We start from the raw sequence: 18,022 nt of genomic DNA, 5'->3' as shown, positions 1-18,022 counted from the left end.
AATTTTGAAATACTTGAATTGAGGTATAGCAACCATAAAATACTTTTGTTTCACTTTGAAAGCAGAAAGAAGGTAAGCTCCAACATTTACTGAGGGCCTATTATGACACAGCTACTATTTTCAGGACTTTACATATATAATATCATTTAATTTTAACAACAACCATGTAATAGAGATCATCCTTGTACAGATGAGGAAATTGATATTCTGATAGGTTGAGTGATTGGTCGAAACATCATTGAAGTCATATAGCCAGTCCATTGGCCCTCTGCCAAATACAACAAATACAGTGACAGAGTAATCAAAACTGGGAAAAAATAATTTGTTTCTATTTATTTTGTCCTTTATTTCAATAATGTCTGCTCATCTTAATCACAAATCAATTATGCTACAGATTTTGGAATTGTGATATTTTTGCTTATTTTTAATGTTACAAGAAAATAATATATTAGGAAGAATTTACTGATTACTTCTGATTATTTGATAAAAATTACTATATATGTCTTCTCCCTCCATGTTGCTTAGAATATCAAGTAGCTTTGACTAATGATGAAGTAATTTTAAACTAAATGTCTGAGGTATTAGTTTTATATCCATTATAGCATGGGAAAGTCAGTATATTTTCATGATTTCTTTATTGTCTTTAAAGACATGGAAGCATATTAATAAGAGATTAAGCGAAATCAAGAGAAATGATTTTAAAATATACTAGGAAATTATTTCAATGTTTTAACTTAGGTTTAAGTGATGCCAATATTTTTTCTGGATACATGTTCCAGTTTTAGTTCAGAAACTATGGTTCATGTGTGTATGTAATATTATGGATATGATATGATTATGATAATTTTAATCATCTAGTTTTACTACTGTAAATTCTCTGATAATGGTAATGAGAAATGAGTCAATCAAGTCATACATATATTATTCTTGCATAGAGATACTATTTTCAGTTCAAAGAACAAGTGACTGAGATAATGACATAAAAGCACTTACCTAGAGAACACATAGACTCTGGGTGTTATAATGTCAATGTTTTCCAGCCCTCCAATTCCAGAAAGAATTTTCCTTCAACTGTCTTGCATAGAAAACTATTTAGCATATATCGTACTAGTAGAAGCAAGTTTCTCTTCTAGAAATAATATAAAGATTTAACAACCACTACATATAGGAAAGGTATCCTCATGTTGCTGTTTAATATTTACTAAATAACTATTATCGCACATAGAATAAACATAAAACAACCATTCACAGATAATATTCCTTGTTTTTAAGCAGGAAATATTGAGCATGCATGTCTGTCTTGTCTATTTTATTAAGGAAAATAAATATGTTAGTTTTACCAGACATTATAGGAACTTACACTTTGAGAGAACACTTATGTATATAACTTAAATAATTCTTACATTGTCATGAGGGGAAATTAATTTAGGATGTGCAGAAGACAACCACTTCCAACTCTTGCAGTAGCCTGCCAGCTGGCCTGAAATTCTTACTAGTAGAATCTACCTAAGTACCATCATGAGAAATGTACATTTTAAATGACCAAAGAAACTTAGTTCCCAGTGAATGAAAAGTAAGAAACTCATAGGTATTAATCATCAGCAAAAATCATTATCTAACCTAGAACAGGACATAGAAAGCATAAAACAGTAATGGGGAGAGTGGCAGGAAGAAGGAAAGTTTATAGCACAAGACATTAAGAAACTAATGAACCAGCATAAAGTCACTTTGCAAGTGCAAGAAAGTAAGATGAGAACTAAAAAAGTATGTACTGTTGTCAAAATCTACTGTGCCTCTTCCTAACACTTGCCTGAAGTAGGTCTAATGGCAACTTATTCCTTCTTAGTTTTGGATCAAAAGAGGCAACTTCCAATTTTCTTGTCAGGATACTGGATCCTTTAAGAAAATCTCCCTTCACTCTGTTGTCAGCTGTCTAAGAGGATATCTAGAAGGAAATAATATTTTTAATATGTAAAGAATAGTCTATTACAGCAAATCAAACAATTCTGTGGTTTCAGATCACAATAAAAGTTAAAAATACAGGCTTTGAAATCAGTGGGAACTGAGTATGGGACGCTGGCCCTGCCACTTATTGGCTGCATTGGCTTGAGAAAGTTACTTAACCTTTCTGAACCTCATTCTGTCTTATCACATGCATAATGGATATACATAAGTACTGCATGAGGTTGTTGTATGAGATCAAATGAGATAATACAAATATATTTGAATAAACTAAGTTCCTAACTCATAATAACCGTGCAAGAAAAATTAATATTCTTTGGCCAGAAAAAAGAAATGCTAAAGTTTAATTAAGAGAGTAGAAATGATGATGATGATGATAATGATTGCTGAAGGAAAAGCAATTATTTTGTATAAGCAATAAACTGTGTGTAAGCAATATAATATGTACCTGACTGTTTTTTTTTTCTTCTTCTTAATTTTCAGTGTGCACCTAGTTGGCCTATTGGTTTGGCAATGCGATATTTCTATAAGCCCAGTAGCAGCTATAGTAACTGACATTTTCAATACCTCCGATGGTGGACGCTTCAAATTCCCAGACGGGGTACAAAACTGGCCAGCAATTTCAATCGTCGTAATAATAATCATGACAATAGGTGGCAACATTCTCGTAATCATGGCAGTAAGCATGGAAAAGAAACTGCACAATGCCACCAATTACTTCTTAATGTCCCTAGCCATTGCTGATATGCTGGTGGGACTCCTTGTCATGCCACTGTCTCTGCTTGCAATCCTTTATGGTAAGTACAATTTTATTATCTTTTCAATCTCAGATCATGTCATAAATTTGTGTCAGGTATCATAGTAAACACTCATAAAGTTAAGTATTTTACTTGTAACTTTCTGAAAAAGAAAAAACTAAATTGTCTGACAGAAGGAATTGGATATTCGTATCACATTTATTAAATAAATAAGTAGCAGAGTCTTCAAAAAGCAAAACAGACATTTTGTAATATGTTAAAATCATACGTAGATGTTCTCTTGCTCAGTGACATTTGTAATGAATGAGCAGTTGCCTTACAATGTAAGAATGGGATAGTTCCAGAAACATCTCCCAACCCCTGTGTTCTGGCCAGTTTACATACTAGTACCATCTCTAATACAAAGAAAAAAATGGCTCATCTTCTTAATAAATATATTTTAAGTAATTCTTTTCATTGCTGCCAAACTAAGTGCTTTGCACAAAACAGGCACTCAGTAATAGCTATTCTTCTGCTTCATGGAGCCTGCAATTCATGTTTTTACAAGGAGACAGGAGATAACATAATTAATTACTAAGTATATAAGCACAAATTCACATCATCACTATAAAAATTCAGGCACTGAAAGTTTCATATATTGATTTTAGAGAGGTTTTTAATTTTTCTTTTGATTTTCTGCCATCTCATTGTTCTGTTTATTTTAACCTAAATTTTGTTCCTAGCTAATATTTATGATGGACAATTGAAATCACTTATACAATTCTACAAAATATCTTTACCAGAAAGTTGGAGAGCCCAGTTTGAATTTAATTGCTGATATGCTTATCTTACAAAGAAGTAAAATAGACTTCCAGTTCCCTGGAGTATATAATGGAATTCGGCTAATAGAAATAATATTGAAAGTGTATCTAGTTCTCAAATCCTAAAAGAAAATCAAAGTATTCAGAAAATAATCTCTCATGAAACTTAAAAATTAATTAGTGTGTTTTAAACATACAGTGACAGTAGATTATCTTAATAGGCATTTTATAAAGTGTTCTCAGAACATATGTTTTTCCAATCCTCATTGAGTTTCTTTTTTTTTTTTTTTTTTTTTGAGACAGAGTCTCACTCTGTTGCCCAGGCTAGAGTGAGTGCCGTGGCGTCAGCCTAGCTCACAGCAACCTCAAACTCCTGGGCTCAAGCAATCCTCCTGCCTCAGCCTCCCGAGTAGCTGGGACTACAGGCATGCGCCACCATGCCCGGCTAATTTTTTCTATATATATATTTAGCTGTCTATATAATTTCTTTCTATTTTTAGTAGAGACGGGGGTCTCACTCTTGCTCAGGCTGGTCTCGAACTCCTGAGCTCAAACGATCCGCCCACCTTGGCCTCCCAGAGTGCTAGGATTACAGGCGTGAGCCACCGCACCCGGCCCTCATTGAGTTTCAATGATGCATTAACCTCAAAGCATCAGTATTTTAGCTGCTCGGTGGGCATTTTGCCACTTTATAGCTCTAAAATTAAGAAAAGTTTACTGGAATGAAGTGAAATTGTGGTTTAGAAGGTATACTTTGTCCTGTGGTGTCTGTTTCATTTTGCAGTTTCTTCCTTAGAAAAAGAAATATAACCGAGTGGCCAAATAATGGCATTGGCATAAATCCAAATCTCCTAACACATCTATGTCCCCTCCCAAATAAACAAAGAACAGGAAAAACAGATAAAACTACACAATACTACCACCAAGTTTGGAGAACACTCAAATTCCAAATTACCTTTAAGTAGAAAAACAAAATCACATTGAGTTATCTATTAGGCTCCCACCACATATTGTTGTGTAGAGGAAGGGCAGTTCAGGAGAAACTGCAAGAAAGAGATAACAGGAAAGCTCTTAGGAAGCCTAAGATTGATCTAAAATCACCACAAGAAAATAAGTCTACACCAAGTATGAAAATACTGAGAAGTTTCTCTAAAAGGTCAACCTTTAGGTAAGGGCTGTAAAAGTGTGCATAGGACTCAAGAATGCAGCCTAGGAAAAGCAACTATGTGGAGGCAGAAAGGGTAAAAAAGAAGCGAGAGGTGACTTTTGAAAAAAATGCACAGTGAAAGGAAAAAGATACAAGAGGGGAAAATTTCTCATCTTACAAGACAAAAAAATTTCAGCATATGAGGACCCATCACCCCAACCCTACTGCCTCCCACTGTCCCCGAAAGTCCCTCAGTAAAGAAACCATACTTTGACACATGGAGAAAAGAGGATGCTCTTGAGCTTTGAATCTTGGAAGTCACCTACAAACTGCCAACCCCGTTCATAGAAATTCAGAGATGTAACCAATCTTCACCTATAGCAAACTACTATGAAAAGAAATCAGAATATGGGAATCAAAAGAAAGCATTTGATGAAAATTCCAAATTCCACCAATAAAGAATGAACAAGCAAAAGAAAACTATAACAAAACAATTCAAATGAAATTAAATATCTTCAAACAATCATGCTAAGGTATTAAAAAATAGGTACCTTGAAGTACAAATCTAAAAACTAAGAATAGAAATGGACAAAATTAGGACAACATGAAGCAAAAGTTGATTGAACTCAGGACAAATAAAATAGAAGAAAAAGACAAAGTCATATCAATAAGACCATTAAATTAAAAGTGCTCAAAGAAGAATTAACTCATAATTAATTCATATAATCACTTAATAAGGAATATAGAAGAAAAAGAGGTAAACAAAGAGAATGAGGATAAGGAAGAAAAAGATGTCAGAAAGAGAGTATTTGAAATGGAATATCAATAAAAAAGAGCCAATATATGTATGAGAATCCTCAAAAAGGAAAAAATAATAAAATAGAATTAATAGTTAAAACTATAATGTTTTTCGAAAATAAAAGAGTCTGGGCCGGGCGCGGTGGCTCACGCCTGTAATCCTAGCACTCTGGGAGGCCGAGGTGGGCGGATCGTTTGAGCTCAGGAGTTCGAGACCAGCCTGAGCAAGAGCGAGACCCCACCTCTACTAAAAATAGAAAGAAATTATATGGACAGCTAAAAATATATATAGAAAAAATTAGCCGGGCATGGTGGTGCATGCCTGTAGTCCCAACTACTCGGGAGGCTGAGGCAGTAGGATCGCTTGAGCCCAGGAGTTTGAGGTTGCTGTGAGCTAGGCTGACGCCACGGCACTCACTCTAGCCTGGGCAACAGAGTGAGACTCTGTCTCAAAAAAAAAAGAAAATAAAAGAGTCTGAATCGACTTTTTTTTTTATTTTATTTTTTTATTTTTTGTTTGTTTTTCAGCTCATTAAGGGGGTACAAAAGATCAGGCTATATACATTGCCCATGCCTCCCCATCCCCCCGAGTCTGAGCTGTGTCCATTGTTGTAACCCAGTCCTAGAAAATTGACCTGAAACGATAATATCTGAGACATTAGATTTTAAATATAAAGAAAAAAATCCTCAGGGATTCTAGGCAAAGAGAGGAAAATCTTTACAAGAGCAAGAGAGTTAGATTGCCCTCTCATGTCACAAAAATAACAAAGCGAAGCAACAGTGAAACAATACTTTCAAAAACTTCAACCATTTATAGCACATTCTTTCAAAGGCAAATCTAAAATAACAGAAAACAGATCAATGGTTTCCAGGACCTGAAGGCATTTATTTTGGTATTATGCAACTGTTCTACATCCTGATTGTGATGATGGTTATACAAACATATAAATATTTCTCAAAATTTGAAGAACTATAAATTCTAGTGTACAGTTTTAAAAGGGTAAAAATTATTATATATAAAAGATACTATAAATTTAAAAATATAAAAATACTCAAAGAAAGTTTGAAATCATAATTTTATATCCAGAGAAGTTGCCCATGAGTGTTATAAAAAATTTGAATTTTTTTAAAACTCAGGGCATTCTGTACCATAAGCTCTTCTTAAAAAATAATACTTGTTCATGTAAACTCAGCTGCTAAAGCTCTTCATCATATGAGAAATGTGTTTGGGTGACTCCAATAAAATTTTTCTTATACTAAAAATAAAATAAAATGAAATAGTGGATGAGATTCATCTAAAAAAGGAATGATTGGAAAAATTTCATCAAAAAGACTGATGATAAACATTTAATATACTTAATTTTAGAGCTAAGACAAAAGTAAAGGTGGTATAAGGGCAGGAGAATACTATATGTTATACGGTAATATATTATGTGTTATATATCCTAATAAATTATTAAATAGAAAAAAATGCAACTAAAAATTAGGAAAAGAAGAGAGGGGAAAGGGGAAGAAGAAAGTAGAATAATGGCATTCATTTTTCTATAAACAAAAGTTTGGAGTTAAATGATACCAGAAAAAAAAAACCTGGAAAATCAGAAAGTAATAGAATAAACGAGAAAACATTGGTCTAAGGTCATTAAACATGATATAAATACAAAGTTAACCACTACAACAAAAATGCAAACCTTCCTAAATACCAAAAGAAATGTAATTAATAGAAAATCCATAACCAGTCAACTAGACGAATAAATAGAAGGAAAAAAACATAATTCACGTAACGTGAAATCAAACATATCAATAATGGCAATAAACTTGAATGAACCTAATACACTATTAAAAATAAAAGGTTTTCAATTTGGCTTACATAAAAAGAGCCAACTATATTCTGTATCCAAAAAGAACCCTTCAAATCCAGTGATTGATCATAGCTAAAAGTAAAGGAATGGGCCAAAGTGCACCAAGCAAATGATAACAAGAAAGCAGAAAATTGTGATTTTGATATCTGACAAAGTAAATTTGAAGTAAAAAGAAACAGTAAGAGTGAAAAAGAAGGATGCTTATTAATGATAAAAACCACAGTTAACAACAAAGAAATAGCAGTTAAGAATATCTCTGCATCCAATAACACAGCAATGACTTTTATAAAACAAAAATTAAAACAGATGGAAAATAATCTTTTTGGATACATTCTAATATTAGGAGACTTTAATACATCATACTCAGTACAAGAAAGATTCAACAAAAATAAACAAGGGTATAGATCCTATGAGTGTATATTGAACTTTACATCCTTATCATAGAAAGTATACCTTCTTCATAAGTGCACATGAAACCCTCACAAAAATTAATCCTGTATTAGGTCACAAAGAAAATATTAGAAAAGTAGAAATATTACAAAAAGTCACTTCTGGTAACAATGCATTAATAGAATGTATTTACAAAAGTTTTAAGACCATCTCATCTTGAAATTATAACAATTTTTTATTGATACATAATAATTGTTTATATTCATGGAGTACATGTTATATTTTGATAAAACATATAACATATAATGATCAAATCAGGGTAATTGGGACATGATTCACCTGAAACATTTATCATTGCTTTATTTTGGGAACATTTGAAAACTCCTAGCTATTTAGAAATATAATAAATTACTGTTAACTATAGTTGTCCTATTGCACTATTGAACACTAGAACTTTTTCCTTCTATTTATCAAAATTACCCATTAACCAACACCTCTTCATTGCCCCTTCCCATCACCCTTACCAATCTCTAGTAGCCACCATTCTATTCACTACCTCCTTGAGATCAATTTTTACAGAAAGACAAATATTGCATTTTCACACTCATATATGGGACCTAAAAATTATAACAAATTTTAAACAACTCTTGGTCAAAAAGACAAATGTAAACAGAAATTACAGAATTTCTTTTAAAATTTGATAGCATAAGCACTGCATTTCAAAATCTATAGGCTATACTTAAAACAGTGATCAGAGGAAAATTCACAGCCTTAATCACATTTATTAGTAAAAAATTAAAGTATACAAATAAATTCTCAGCAAGAAAACTTGGAAAAGAACTACAATGTAAACCAAAAGAAAGCACAAAGAATTAAAAAATAAAGATACTCTAACTTAGTCTAAGAAGCAAATTAAAGATGAGAGCTATGAAAGATCTAGAGTTCCTGGTAGAATTGTCAGAGGTCTCAGCTCACTGCTGGATTACTCAGTTTCTCCCTCAGCCCAGTCCTGCCTTCCTCAGTTTTTTTATAGGTATTTCTCTGAGACCTTTTCCCAATAAACTTTCTGCATGCCCTTAAAAAAAATTTAAAAAAAGATAAAAGCAAGAATTCTATGAGTAGAGGATAGAACAATAGATTTAATACATCAAAATTGTGGTTTTTTAAAAGATTTCTTTTTGTTTCAAGATATTAAGGGAGTACAAATGTTTTAGGATATATGGATTGCTTTTGTAGTGCTTCAATTCCAGCTATAGGTGTGCCTATCACCCAAATTGTGTTCATAGTACCCATTAGGTAGGTTTTTTTCCACTCTCCTTCTTCCCCACCCCCCTGATTGATTTCCACTGAGTTTTACTTCCCCCTATGCACATGTGTACTCATGGTTACTTCTGATTTAATAGTGAGTACTTGAGGTGTTTGTTTTTCCATTCTTGAGATAATTTACCTAGGAGAATGGTCTCCAGGTCCATCCAGATTGTTGCAAAAAGTATTAATTCAGCTTTTTTTATGTATGAGTAGTGCTCCATGGTATACATATATGACATTTTACTAATCCACTCATGAATTGATGGGCACTTGATTTGATTCCACATCTTTGCAGTTGTGAATTGTGCTACAATAAGCATTTGAGTGCAGGTGTATTTTTGATGCAAAGTATTCTTTTCCTTTTGGTAAATACCCAATAGTGGGATTGCTGGATCAAATAGTGGGTCTACTTTTACTCCTTTGAGGTACCTCCATACTGTTATCCATAGAGGTTGGACTAATTTGCAGTCCTACCAACAGTGTATAAGCATTCCTTTCTCCCTGCATCCATGTCAGCATCTATTATTTTTGGACTTTTTAATAAAAGCCATTCTGATTGGGGTAAGGTGATATCTCATTATGGTTTTAATTTCCATTTCTCTGATGATTAGTGATGTTGAGCATTTTTTCATATGTTTATTGTCTATTTGTCTTCTTTTGAGAAGCTTCTGTTCATGTTTTTTGCCCACTTTTTAATGGAGTATTGTGAAACTATTAGAAAAATAAGAAAGTTCTCTATTAACTGATATGGATTATGAACGGAATCAAAAGAACCCAACTCTATTTGAAATTAATAACATAACCACTCTGAAGTGGACAGTTCCAAAAAAACCTAACCCATATAACTTTAAAACACAATATTTGTACTATATACATTGAGTATGGAGATAAAGAAAACTGTAAATAAAGGAACTCTAGATAGTAGGTTTGATTTTATTGGTGGCATACAATAGCAATTCTGAAACTATTATTTGTGTATCCTGGGATTGTGTGTGTGAATATACTAAAGATAATAGAAGCCAGGTTTCTCACTGTTACATAAGGGAGTTAAAAAATTGAAAAAGGGGAAGGCAATAATAAATCCTATGGTGTTGGATTAATATTCATATTATCAGTGTAAATTCACAGCAATGATAGATGATAGATAAAGAGATAGGTGATAGATAGATTAGTATTTATATCCATATTTAGAATTATTTCCTGGTTTGTCTGTTAAGCCATTTTAGAAGCAATGTTATATGAGTAGCAATGAACACAAACAGAAATAGGGACTCCTTAGGGGAATGGTTAATTTCAGGAATGGAGAAGGAATATTACATGAGACTGGAACATCTTTTGAGCTGAAAAGTAAAGAAGTGCTCAAAGAGTGATGTGAACATAAGAACATATCAAAAAGACACAGGAACTAGCTTTACAGGGCCCCCATTGACAAAATCTGGGAACATTCAAGCATTAAGCTTAATGATGAGAGTTTTGATATCAACAAAAGTGAAGAAAGCCTACTAAAGATTATGTCTTCTGCTATATTCCACCATAAGTCTAGAAAAAATTCAAAAACAACTATCTGAGGACTCAGAAAAATAAACAAAAGAAGGCAGTTTGGGAGGGAAATCAAAACTTAGAGAAGTAACCTATATGAAAGTGAGGTTCCCAGGTTTTTTCTCCCTCTTTTCTCTAGCAGCTTTGTCCCAAGGGCAGGACTCAGTCACAAAGCCAGTGGACCAGGAAAAGAGGCCTTTGTCCACCAGAGAGTATGGGAGGGAATCCCATGGAGGAGAGACGTGGGAAAAGGTTTCTTTAATTCTGTGTATAAACCTGAACAAGTGCCAGTCTCAACCCTGAGCTTTACATAAATAGGACAGATCCCGAGAAGCATAGAAAAGCTTTAGAAAATTGAACTTATTTAAACAACCATCCAAGTCTCAGCCTATGCCCTAAGTGGCACATGTGTGGGACAGACCCAAGGCAGCATAGCCAAGGTTATAAAAACAGGAAAGACATTGAGTTCACTGTTCACAGACACAAGACTGAACTTTAGGTCTGAACCTAACTGGGTTCACTGCCTACTAAAACAAACAAGTAAACAAAATCAGCATCGTCAAGAAGATTCTAACAAGACCTAAAGTATAAATATAATGCTCAAAATATCTAGAACATAATTTAAAATTACTTGACATAAAAATATCCAGAAAATATGAAAAATTCTTAAAGGAAATGACTATGAACAGATGCCAAACTCAAATTACCGAGATGTTAGAATTATCAGACAAAGCCTTTAAAGCAGCTATTGTTGAGCCTAAGAATACTGAGTTATAAAAATGCCCCCTGTATTTCTGGAGACAAGATTTGATTTCAGAAGTCAACATGGGCTGTGCTTTGTGTTAATTACTTTAACCACATGGTTCCGTTTGGGCCCGGCTTGGGCATTAGCGTATCTATCTCATCAGCTCTCATCTCCGGGGGTCTATGCTTGTCAGCTCCGGCAACCTTTTGGTTCTAAGGGAAAGGCCTGCCTTGTCTTTCAAAACAGGTGAGAACCATAGGCCCAGTTTACAGCTGTCTCTTTGAAGTGCAGCTATTACTGACCAACGAGATGCCCTCCTGAGACGAGGCAGCTTTTGAACTAACACATTTATTTTTTCTTTAAGGCAAAGCCTCATTTGACTTCTGAAATCAAATCTTGTCTCCAGAAATACAGGGGGCATTTCTATAACTCAATATTCTTAGGCTCAACAAGCTATGGTAATAATACTCCGTGTAGTAATAAAAAGAAATTAATGGAAATATGGAGGCTCTCAATGGGTAAAAAGAAACCATAAAGAAGAAAACATAAAAATATGGCATCTCTTTTGTTCTCCTGGAGAGAGTTGGAACCCATTCTATTAAGTGAAGTATCCCAAGAATGGAAAAATAAGCACCACATGTACTCACCAGCAAATTGGTTTCCCTGATCATCACCTAAGTGCACATTTGGGAATAACACCAACTGGGTACCGGACTGAGGTGGGGGCTGGGGAGAGGGGATGGGTGTATACCTACATGATGAGTGCATTGCGCACTGTCTGGGGAATGGTCACGCTTGAATGTTCTGACTCAGGGGGATGGGGGTAGGGGAAGGGGATGGGGGTATACCTACATGATGAGTGCAATGCGCACTGTCTGGGGAATGGACACGCTTGAAGCTCTGACTCAGGAAGATGGGTGGGACATGGGCAATATATATAACCTGAACTTTTGTACCCCCATAATAAGCTGAAATAAAAAAAATTGAAAATTTTAGGACAAGAAAATACAATATCTAGTATTTTTAAAAAATTATAGGATGGGCTCACTAAGAGAAAAGAGATGACAGAGGCAAGAGTCAGTGAACTCGAAGATGGATCAACAGAAATTGTCCAAACTGAAGAGTAGAAACACTGAAGAAAAAATTAAACATTGCTTTATTTATTTTTTTTAAACAAATTTACAGTTTTTATTCAAATTATATCAATTGTCCCACTAATACACTTTTTTCTGGTCCAGATTCCAATCCAGGATCCCACATTACATTTAATTGACATGTCTTCTTGGTCTCCCCCCAGCCATGATCCTCATCCTTTGTTTGTCTTTCCTGGTCTTGACATGTGTGAAGAATGTTAAGGTTAAATTCAGGTTATGCATTGTTGGGAAAATCTCACGTAACTGATGCAGTGCTATTTCCTCTGGGCGTCAGGAGAGCCTCATCAGAATTTAGGGGCTCAACATCCTCAGTTTCATCAGGGTATTCCCACATGCCCTCATTCCAACATATAGGATACAACTTATTTCCCAATCAGTGCCCTCATTATAATAATTGATACACTGTGAGGCTGGACCTTCCACTTGCATTATAATTCAGCTAATCACAAGACAAGATATTCTGCATTTAATTTTTAGCAATCTTGGCCCTGTGGCTATAGGAAATAAGGGTTTCCTTCAGGGCATACACAGAAGTTTTGAGGTTATTTATGTGGCATTTGAATAAACATTGCTTTAATAACCTGTGGGATTCTATCAAATTGTAGAATATTTGTGTTATTAAAGTCCCAAAAGGAGAGAAGAAAAAGACTGGCACAGAAAAAAATATTTGAACAAAAAATGGGCAGTAATTTCCCAAATTTGGTGAAAATTTAGATTCAATTTAAATTCAAGAAGTTCGGCAAACCTCAAATAGGAGAAACTCAAGGAAAACCATGCCCAGACACATTATGATCAAATTGCTATACACCAATAATAAAATGAAATGAACTACTGATACATAAAATGACACAGACAAACCCTAAAATATACTTAGTTGAGTGAAAACAGTCACACAAAAAGAATACATACTACGTGTATCTATTCATATACAATTTTTGAAAATGCAAGCCAATCAACAGTGGCAGAAAGATGATCAGTGCTTGGTGGTCACAATCTGGAGTGGGGTGGGGCAAATGAAAGAGGTTATTAAATAGCAAAAGGAAAATTTGGGGCACAATGAATATGTTCATTATCTTGATAGTAGTGATGATTTCACAAACATTTTATGTCTATCTCAAATTGCACACTTCAAATATATGCAGTTTATTATATCTCAATAAAGCTGTTAAAAAAATTGTCAGATGCAGCTAAAGTAGTGCTTAGAGGAAGATTTATGGCATTAATAATTTATTTTAAAAAATAAGGAAGGTCTCACGTCAGTAATCTAAGTTTCCACTTTTAGAAACTAGAAGAGAAGGGCAAATTAAACCCAGTGCAAGCAGAGGGGAGGAAATAAGAGCGTTCAAAGCAGAAATCAGTGAGATTAAAAATAGGAGGACAATAGGCCAGGCGTGGGGGCTCACACCTGTAATCCTAGCACTCTGGGAGGCCGAGGCGGGTGAATCATTTGAGCTCAGGAGTTTGAGACCAGCCCGAGCAAGAGTGAGACCCCATCTCTACTAAAAATAGAAAGAAATTAGCTGGACAACTAAAAATATATAGAAAAAATTAGCTGGGCATGGTGGCGCATGCCTGTAGTACCAGCTGCTAGGGAGGCGGAGGCAGAAGGATTGCTTGAACCCAGGAGTTTGAGGTTGCTGTGAGCTAGGCTGACGCCATGGCACTGTAGCCCAGGCAACAAAGTGAGACTTTGTCTCAAAAAAAAAAAAATTAAAAAAAAATGGGAGAACAATAGAGGAAAATCAGTGTAGTCCGAAGCTCACTATTTTGTAAGATTAATGAAATTGATAAGCCTCTAGCTAGACTCATCAATTAAAAATGGGGAGGATTCAAATTATCAGTATCAGTAATGAAAGAGGAAATATCACTACAGACCTTACAGACATTAAAAGATAACAATATTATGAAAAATTTTATGCCTATCAATTCAACAACTTATATGAAATGGACCAATATTCTTAAAGACATAAACTCCCAAAGATTACTTATGAAGAAATGGTTACCCTGAATAGTCCTATAAAAAAGCTTCCCAAAAATCTCCAGACATGAATAATTTCACTGGCAAATTCTACTATACATTTCAGGAAGAAAAAAATAAGAATTCTACATAATCTCTCCCAGAAAGTAGAAGCATAGGAATACTTTCATATCATGTTATGAGGCCAGGGTTACCCTGATAATAAATCCATAGACATTATAATCAAGAAAATTAGAGATCAATATCTTCATTATCATAGATGCAAAAATTCTTAAGAAAAATGTTATCAAATTGAATTCAGCAGTACATAAAAAGGATAATACATTCCAATACAGCTGGTCCAACATTCAAAAATCAATTTGTGTGATTCCCCATCTCAACAGATTAAAGAAAATAAAACCCATATGATCATCTCAATTATGGATTGGTAGATACAAAAAAGATATTTGGCAAAAATCAACATCCATTCAAGATAAAAATTATCAGAAAACTAGGAATAGAAGGAAAGTTACTCAACCTGATAAAGGGGATCTATAAATATTCTTACGCTGATATCATACTTTATGATGAAACATCAAATGATTTCTCCTGAACTTCAGTGATAAGATCAGGATGTCCTCTTTCACCACTTGTATTCAACATTATACTACAGGTCCTAGCCAGTGTAATAAGGCAAGAAAAATTAATGAAATATTTATAGATCAGAAAGAAAGAAACAAAACTGCTTTTATATGAAAATGACATAATTGTCTACATAGAAAATCCCAAGGGGTCTACAAAGGAGCTCCTAGAAATAATAAACTAGACTGCTTCTAAAATGGCCCCCAATGATCCCTGCCTCCCAGTATTTATTCTCTTGTGCACTCTCTTCCTCTTTGATGTGAGAATATAGCAAAAGTGATTGGATGCCACTTCTGAGATTAAGTTGTGAAAGACTGTGACTTTTGTCTTGCTGGCCCTTTTTCTCTTGCTGGCACTCTCTCTTGCGCATTTGCTCCCTTGCTCTGATGAAGCAAGCTGCCATGCTGTAAGCTGCTCTATAGAGAGGCCCATGTGACAAGGAATTGAGGGAAGCCTCCAACATCTAATGAGGGACTGAAGCCTTCAATCCAAAATCCAATAAATTATATCAACCACGTGAGTGAGCATCGAAGTGAATCTTTCTTCAGTTGAGCCTTGGGGAGGTTACAGCCTGGCTGACATCTTGATTGCAGCTTGTGAAACATGCTGAAGGAGAAGATATGGTGTGACCAGATTCCTGATCCACAGAAATTGTGAGATAATGAATATTTTTTATAAGCTACTAATCTTGGGGATAATTTGGTATGCATTCACAGATAATTAGAACAATTAAGTGAGTTTAGTGAACTCTGAAGATGCAAAACCCATATTCACAAATAAATTGTTTCTATATAGTAGCAGTGAAAGTTAAAGAGTACCATTTCTAATATTATCAAAAAATATGAAAATCAGAAGTGTAAATCTACCAAAATATGTATAGGAGTTGTATGCTGAAAACTTCAAAACACTGATGAAATAAATTAAAGAAGCCCAAACAAATGGAGAGATATTCCCTGATTATGGATTGAAACAATCAATATTCTTAAGATGTACTTTCTCTCCCAAATGATCTGTAGATTCAACATAGTTCCAATCAAATTCTCAGCAGATGTTTTTTGTAAAAATCAACAAGCTAATTGATTCCTAAAATTTATTAGAAAGGCAAAGGAACTACAACAGCCAAAACAGTTTTGAAAAACAGCAAAATTGGAGAACTCATAGTACTTTATTTTAGGGTTTATTGTTAAGCTGTTGTAATCAAGAAGAATGATATTGTGAGAAGGATAAGTGCATATATGAATAGATATGAAGAGATGATCCAGAAGCTAACAAATATGGTCAATTAATTTTTAACAAAGGTTCAAAGACATTTCAAAGGAGAAAAAATAGTCTTTTCAACAAATGTTGCTGGAAATCCATGTCCGAAATAAAGAACCTCAATCCATATTTCACACCTTACAAAAATTAACTCAAAATGAAATACAGAGCTAAACTTAAAATATAAAATTATAAAAATTCTAAAAGAAAACAAGAGAAAATCTTCATGATATTGAATCAGACCAAGAGTTCTTAGCTAGGACATCAAACACCATGAGCCATAAAAAGGATGGGTAAATTGGACTTGATCAAAATTAAAAACTTCTGCTCTTTGAATGACACCATTGAGCAAATGAAAGAGAAGCCACAGGTTGATAGAGAATATTCAACAGTAACATATCTAGTAAAGAATTTGTATCCAGAATGGATGAAGAACTCTCCAAACTCAAAAACAAACAAAAAAAACAGTTAATAAAAAATTAACAAGAGATCTGAACAGATACTTCACCAAAGAGGATATGCAGATACCAAATAAAAATAAAATGAAGTCATAAAAACCTTTGTAGTAATCAAAAGGATAGAAAATCATATATCTTTTATGAAAAAATTAAAAATCATTACTGGCCCTAAATCTATTTTCATAATAAATTGAACACAACCTCAAATTCCCCCTTACCATTACATGGTATTTCATTATGTACATTTTCATTCATAGAGCTACTGTTTACAGATTAAAGCTAGCTTATAAATATGAGTCCACTCAATTCTCATATAGCTAATAGATTTTAAGTTTAGGCGATCATAAAGACTTGACTTTTTAAAACTTATTGGTTTAGGAAGCCAGATCACACCCAGTTTCCTTGTGGCAGGTTGACACGTTTTTGTCTGAGTTCATGCATCTATGTGTAAGTACAACTACTTCAAGAAATGGCTGGTGCTTTCAAAGGTAGTGAAATGTGAGCTATTATTGTACAGCATCAGTGCAATTCCACTAGCAATGAACTCTTGAAAAAAATCATGAACAGTTTTGCCTCTGCTAAATCTTACTTGAAAACACTGAATCTGTAACACCCACCCTGTCATTGTTCAAATACGTTGTTTTTCTGCCTTTATTTTCCCATCTTGTTATCCTGTTATTGTATGTGTATTTGAGGTGTCATGTTTAATCTGTTCTGTTTTCCATTACTTTGAAGAAATTAGAATACATATCCAAGATCTGTGTAGATAAATTAGTTACATAAAGATATGTTATTCAACTTGTCAACACTGTCTAGAGGCGAATCTTTTTTTTTTTTCAGCCAATGTCTTGCTCTGTTGCCCGAGCTAGAGTGCAGTGGCATCAGCATAGCTCACTGAGGCCTCAAACTCCTGGGCTCAAGCAATCCTCCCACCTCAGCCTCCTGAGTATCTGGGACTACAGGCATGTGCCACCACACCCAGCTAATTTTTTTTTTTACTTTTCATAGAGATGGGAGTCTCACTATTGCCCAGGCTAGTCTCAAACTCCTGGTCTCAAGGGATCCTCCTGCTTTGGCCTTCCAAAGTGCTGGGATTACAGGCGTGAGCCATCACGCCCAACCTAGAAGCGAATCTTTAAGGAAATTGCATATAATTAATTGTATAAAGCTTTACAGGAAGCTACAATAATCATAGCTAACATTTGTTATTTCCAATGTGCCAAGCACTGTTTTAAGTGCTTTACATGT

General features: G+C 34.3%; 1 protein-coding gene across 1 annotated transcript in view; it reads left to right on the top strand.

Moving 5' to 3' along the window:
* Positions 1-18,022, top strand: part of HTR2C (5-hydroxytryptamine receptor 2C) — a 304,472-nt gene that overhangs the window by 122,681 nt on the left and 163,769 nt on the right. The window contains exon 4 of the mRNA XM_069463743.1: positions 2,446-2,759. Coding sequence (XP_069319844.1) covers positions 2,446-2,759 — 314 coding nt within the window. The remainder of the gene's footprint in view (positions 1-2,445; positions 2,760-18,022) is intronic.

This window comes from Eulemur rufifrons, chromosome 30, assembly GCF_041146395.1.
Source record: "Eulemur rufifrons isolate Redbay chromosome 30, OSU_ERuf_1, whole genome shotgun sequence".
In the NCBI taxonomy this organism is placed as follows: Eukaryota; Metazoa; Chordata; class Mammalia; order Primates; family Lemuridae; genus Eulemur; species Eulemur rufifrons.
Note: the sequence above shows the minus strand (reverse complement) of the source record. Positions and strands in the feature narration are given on the sequence as shown.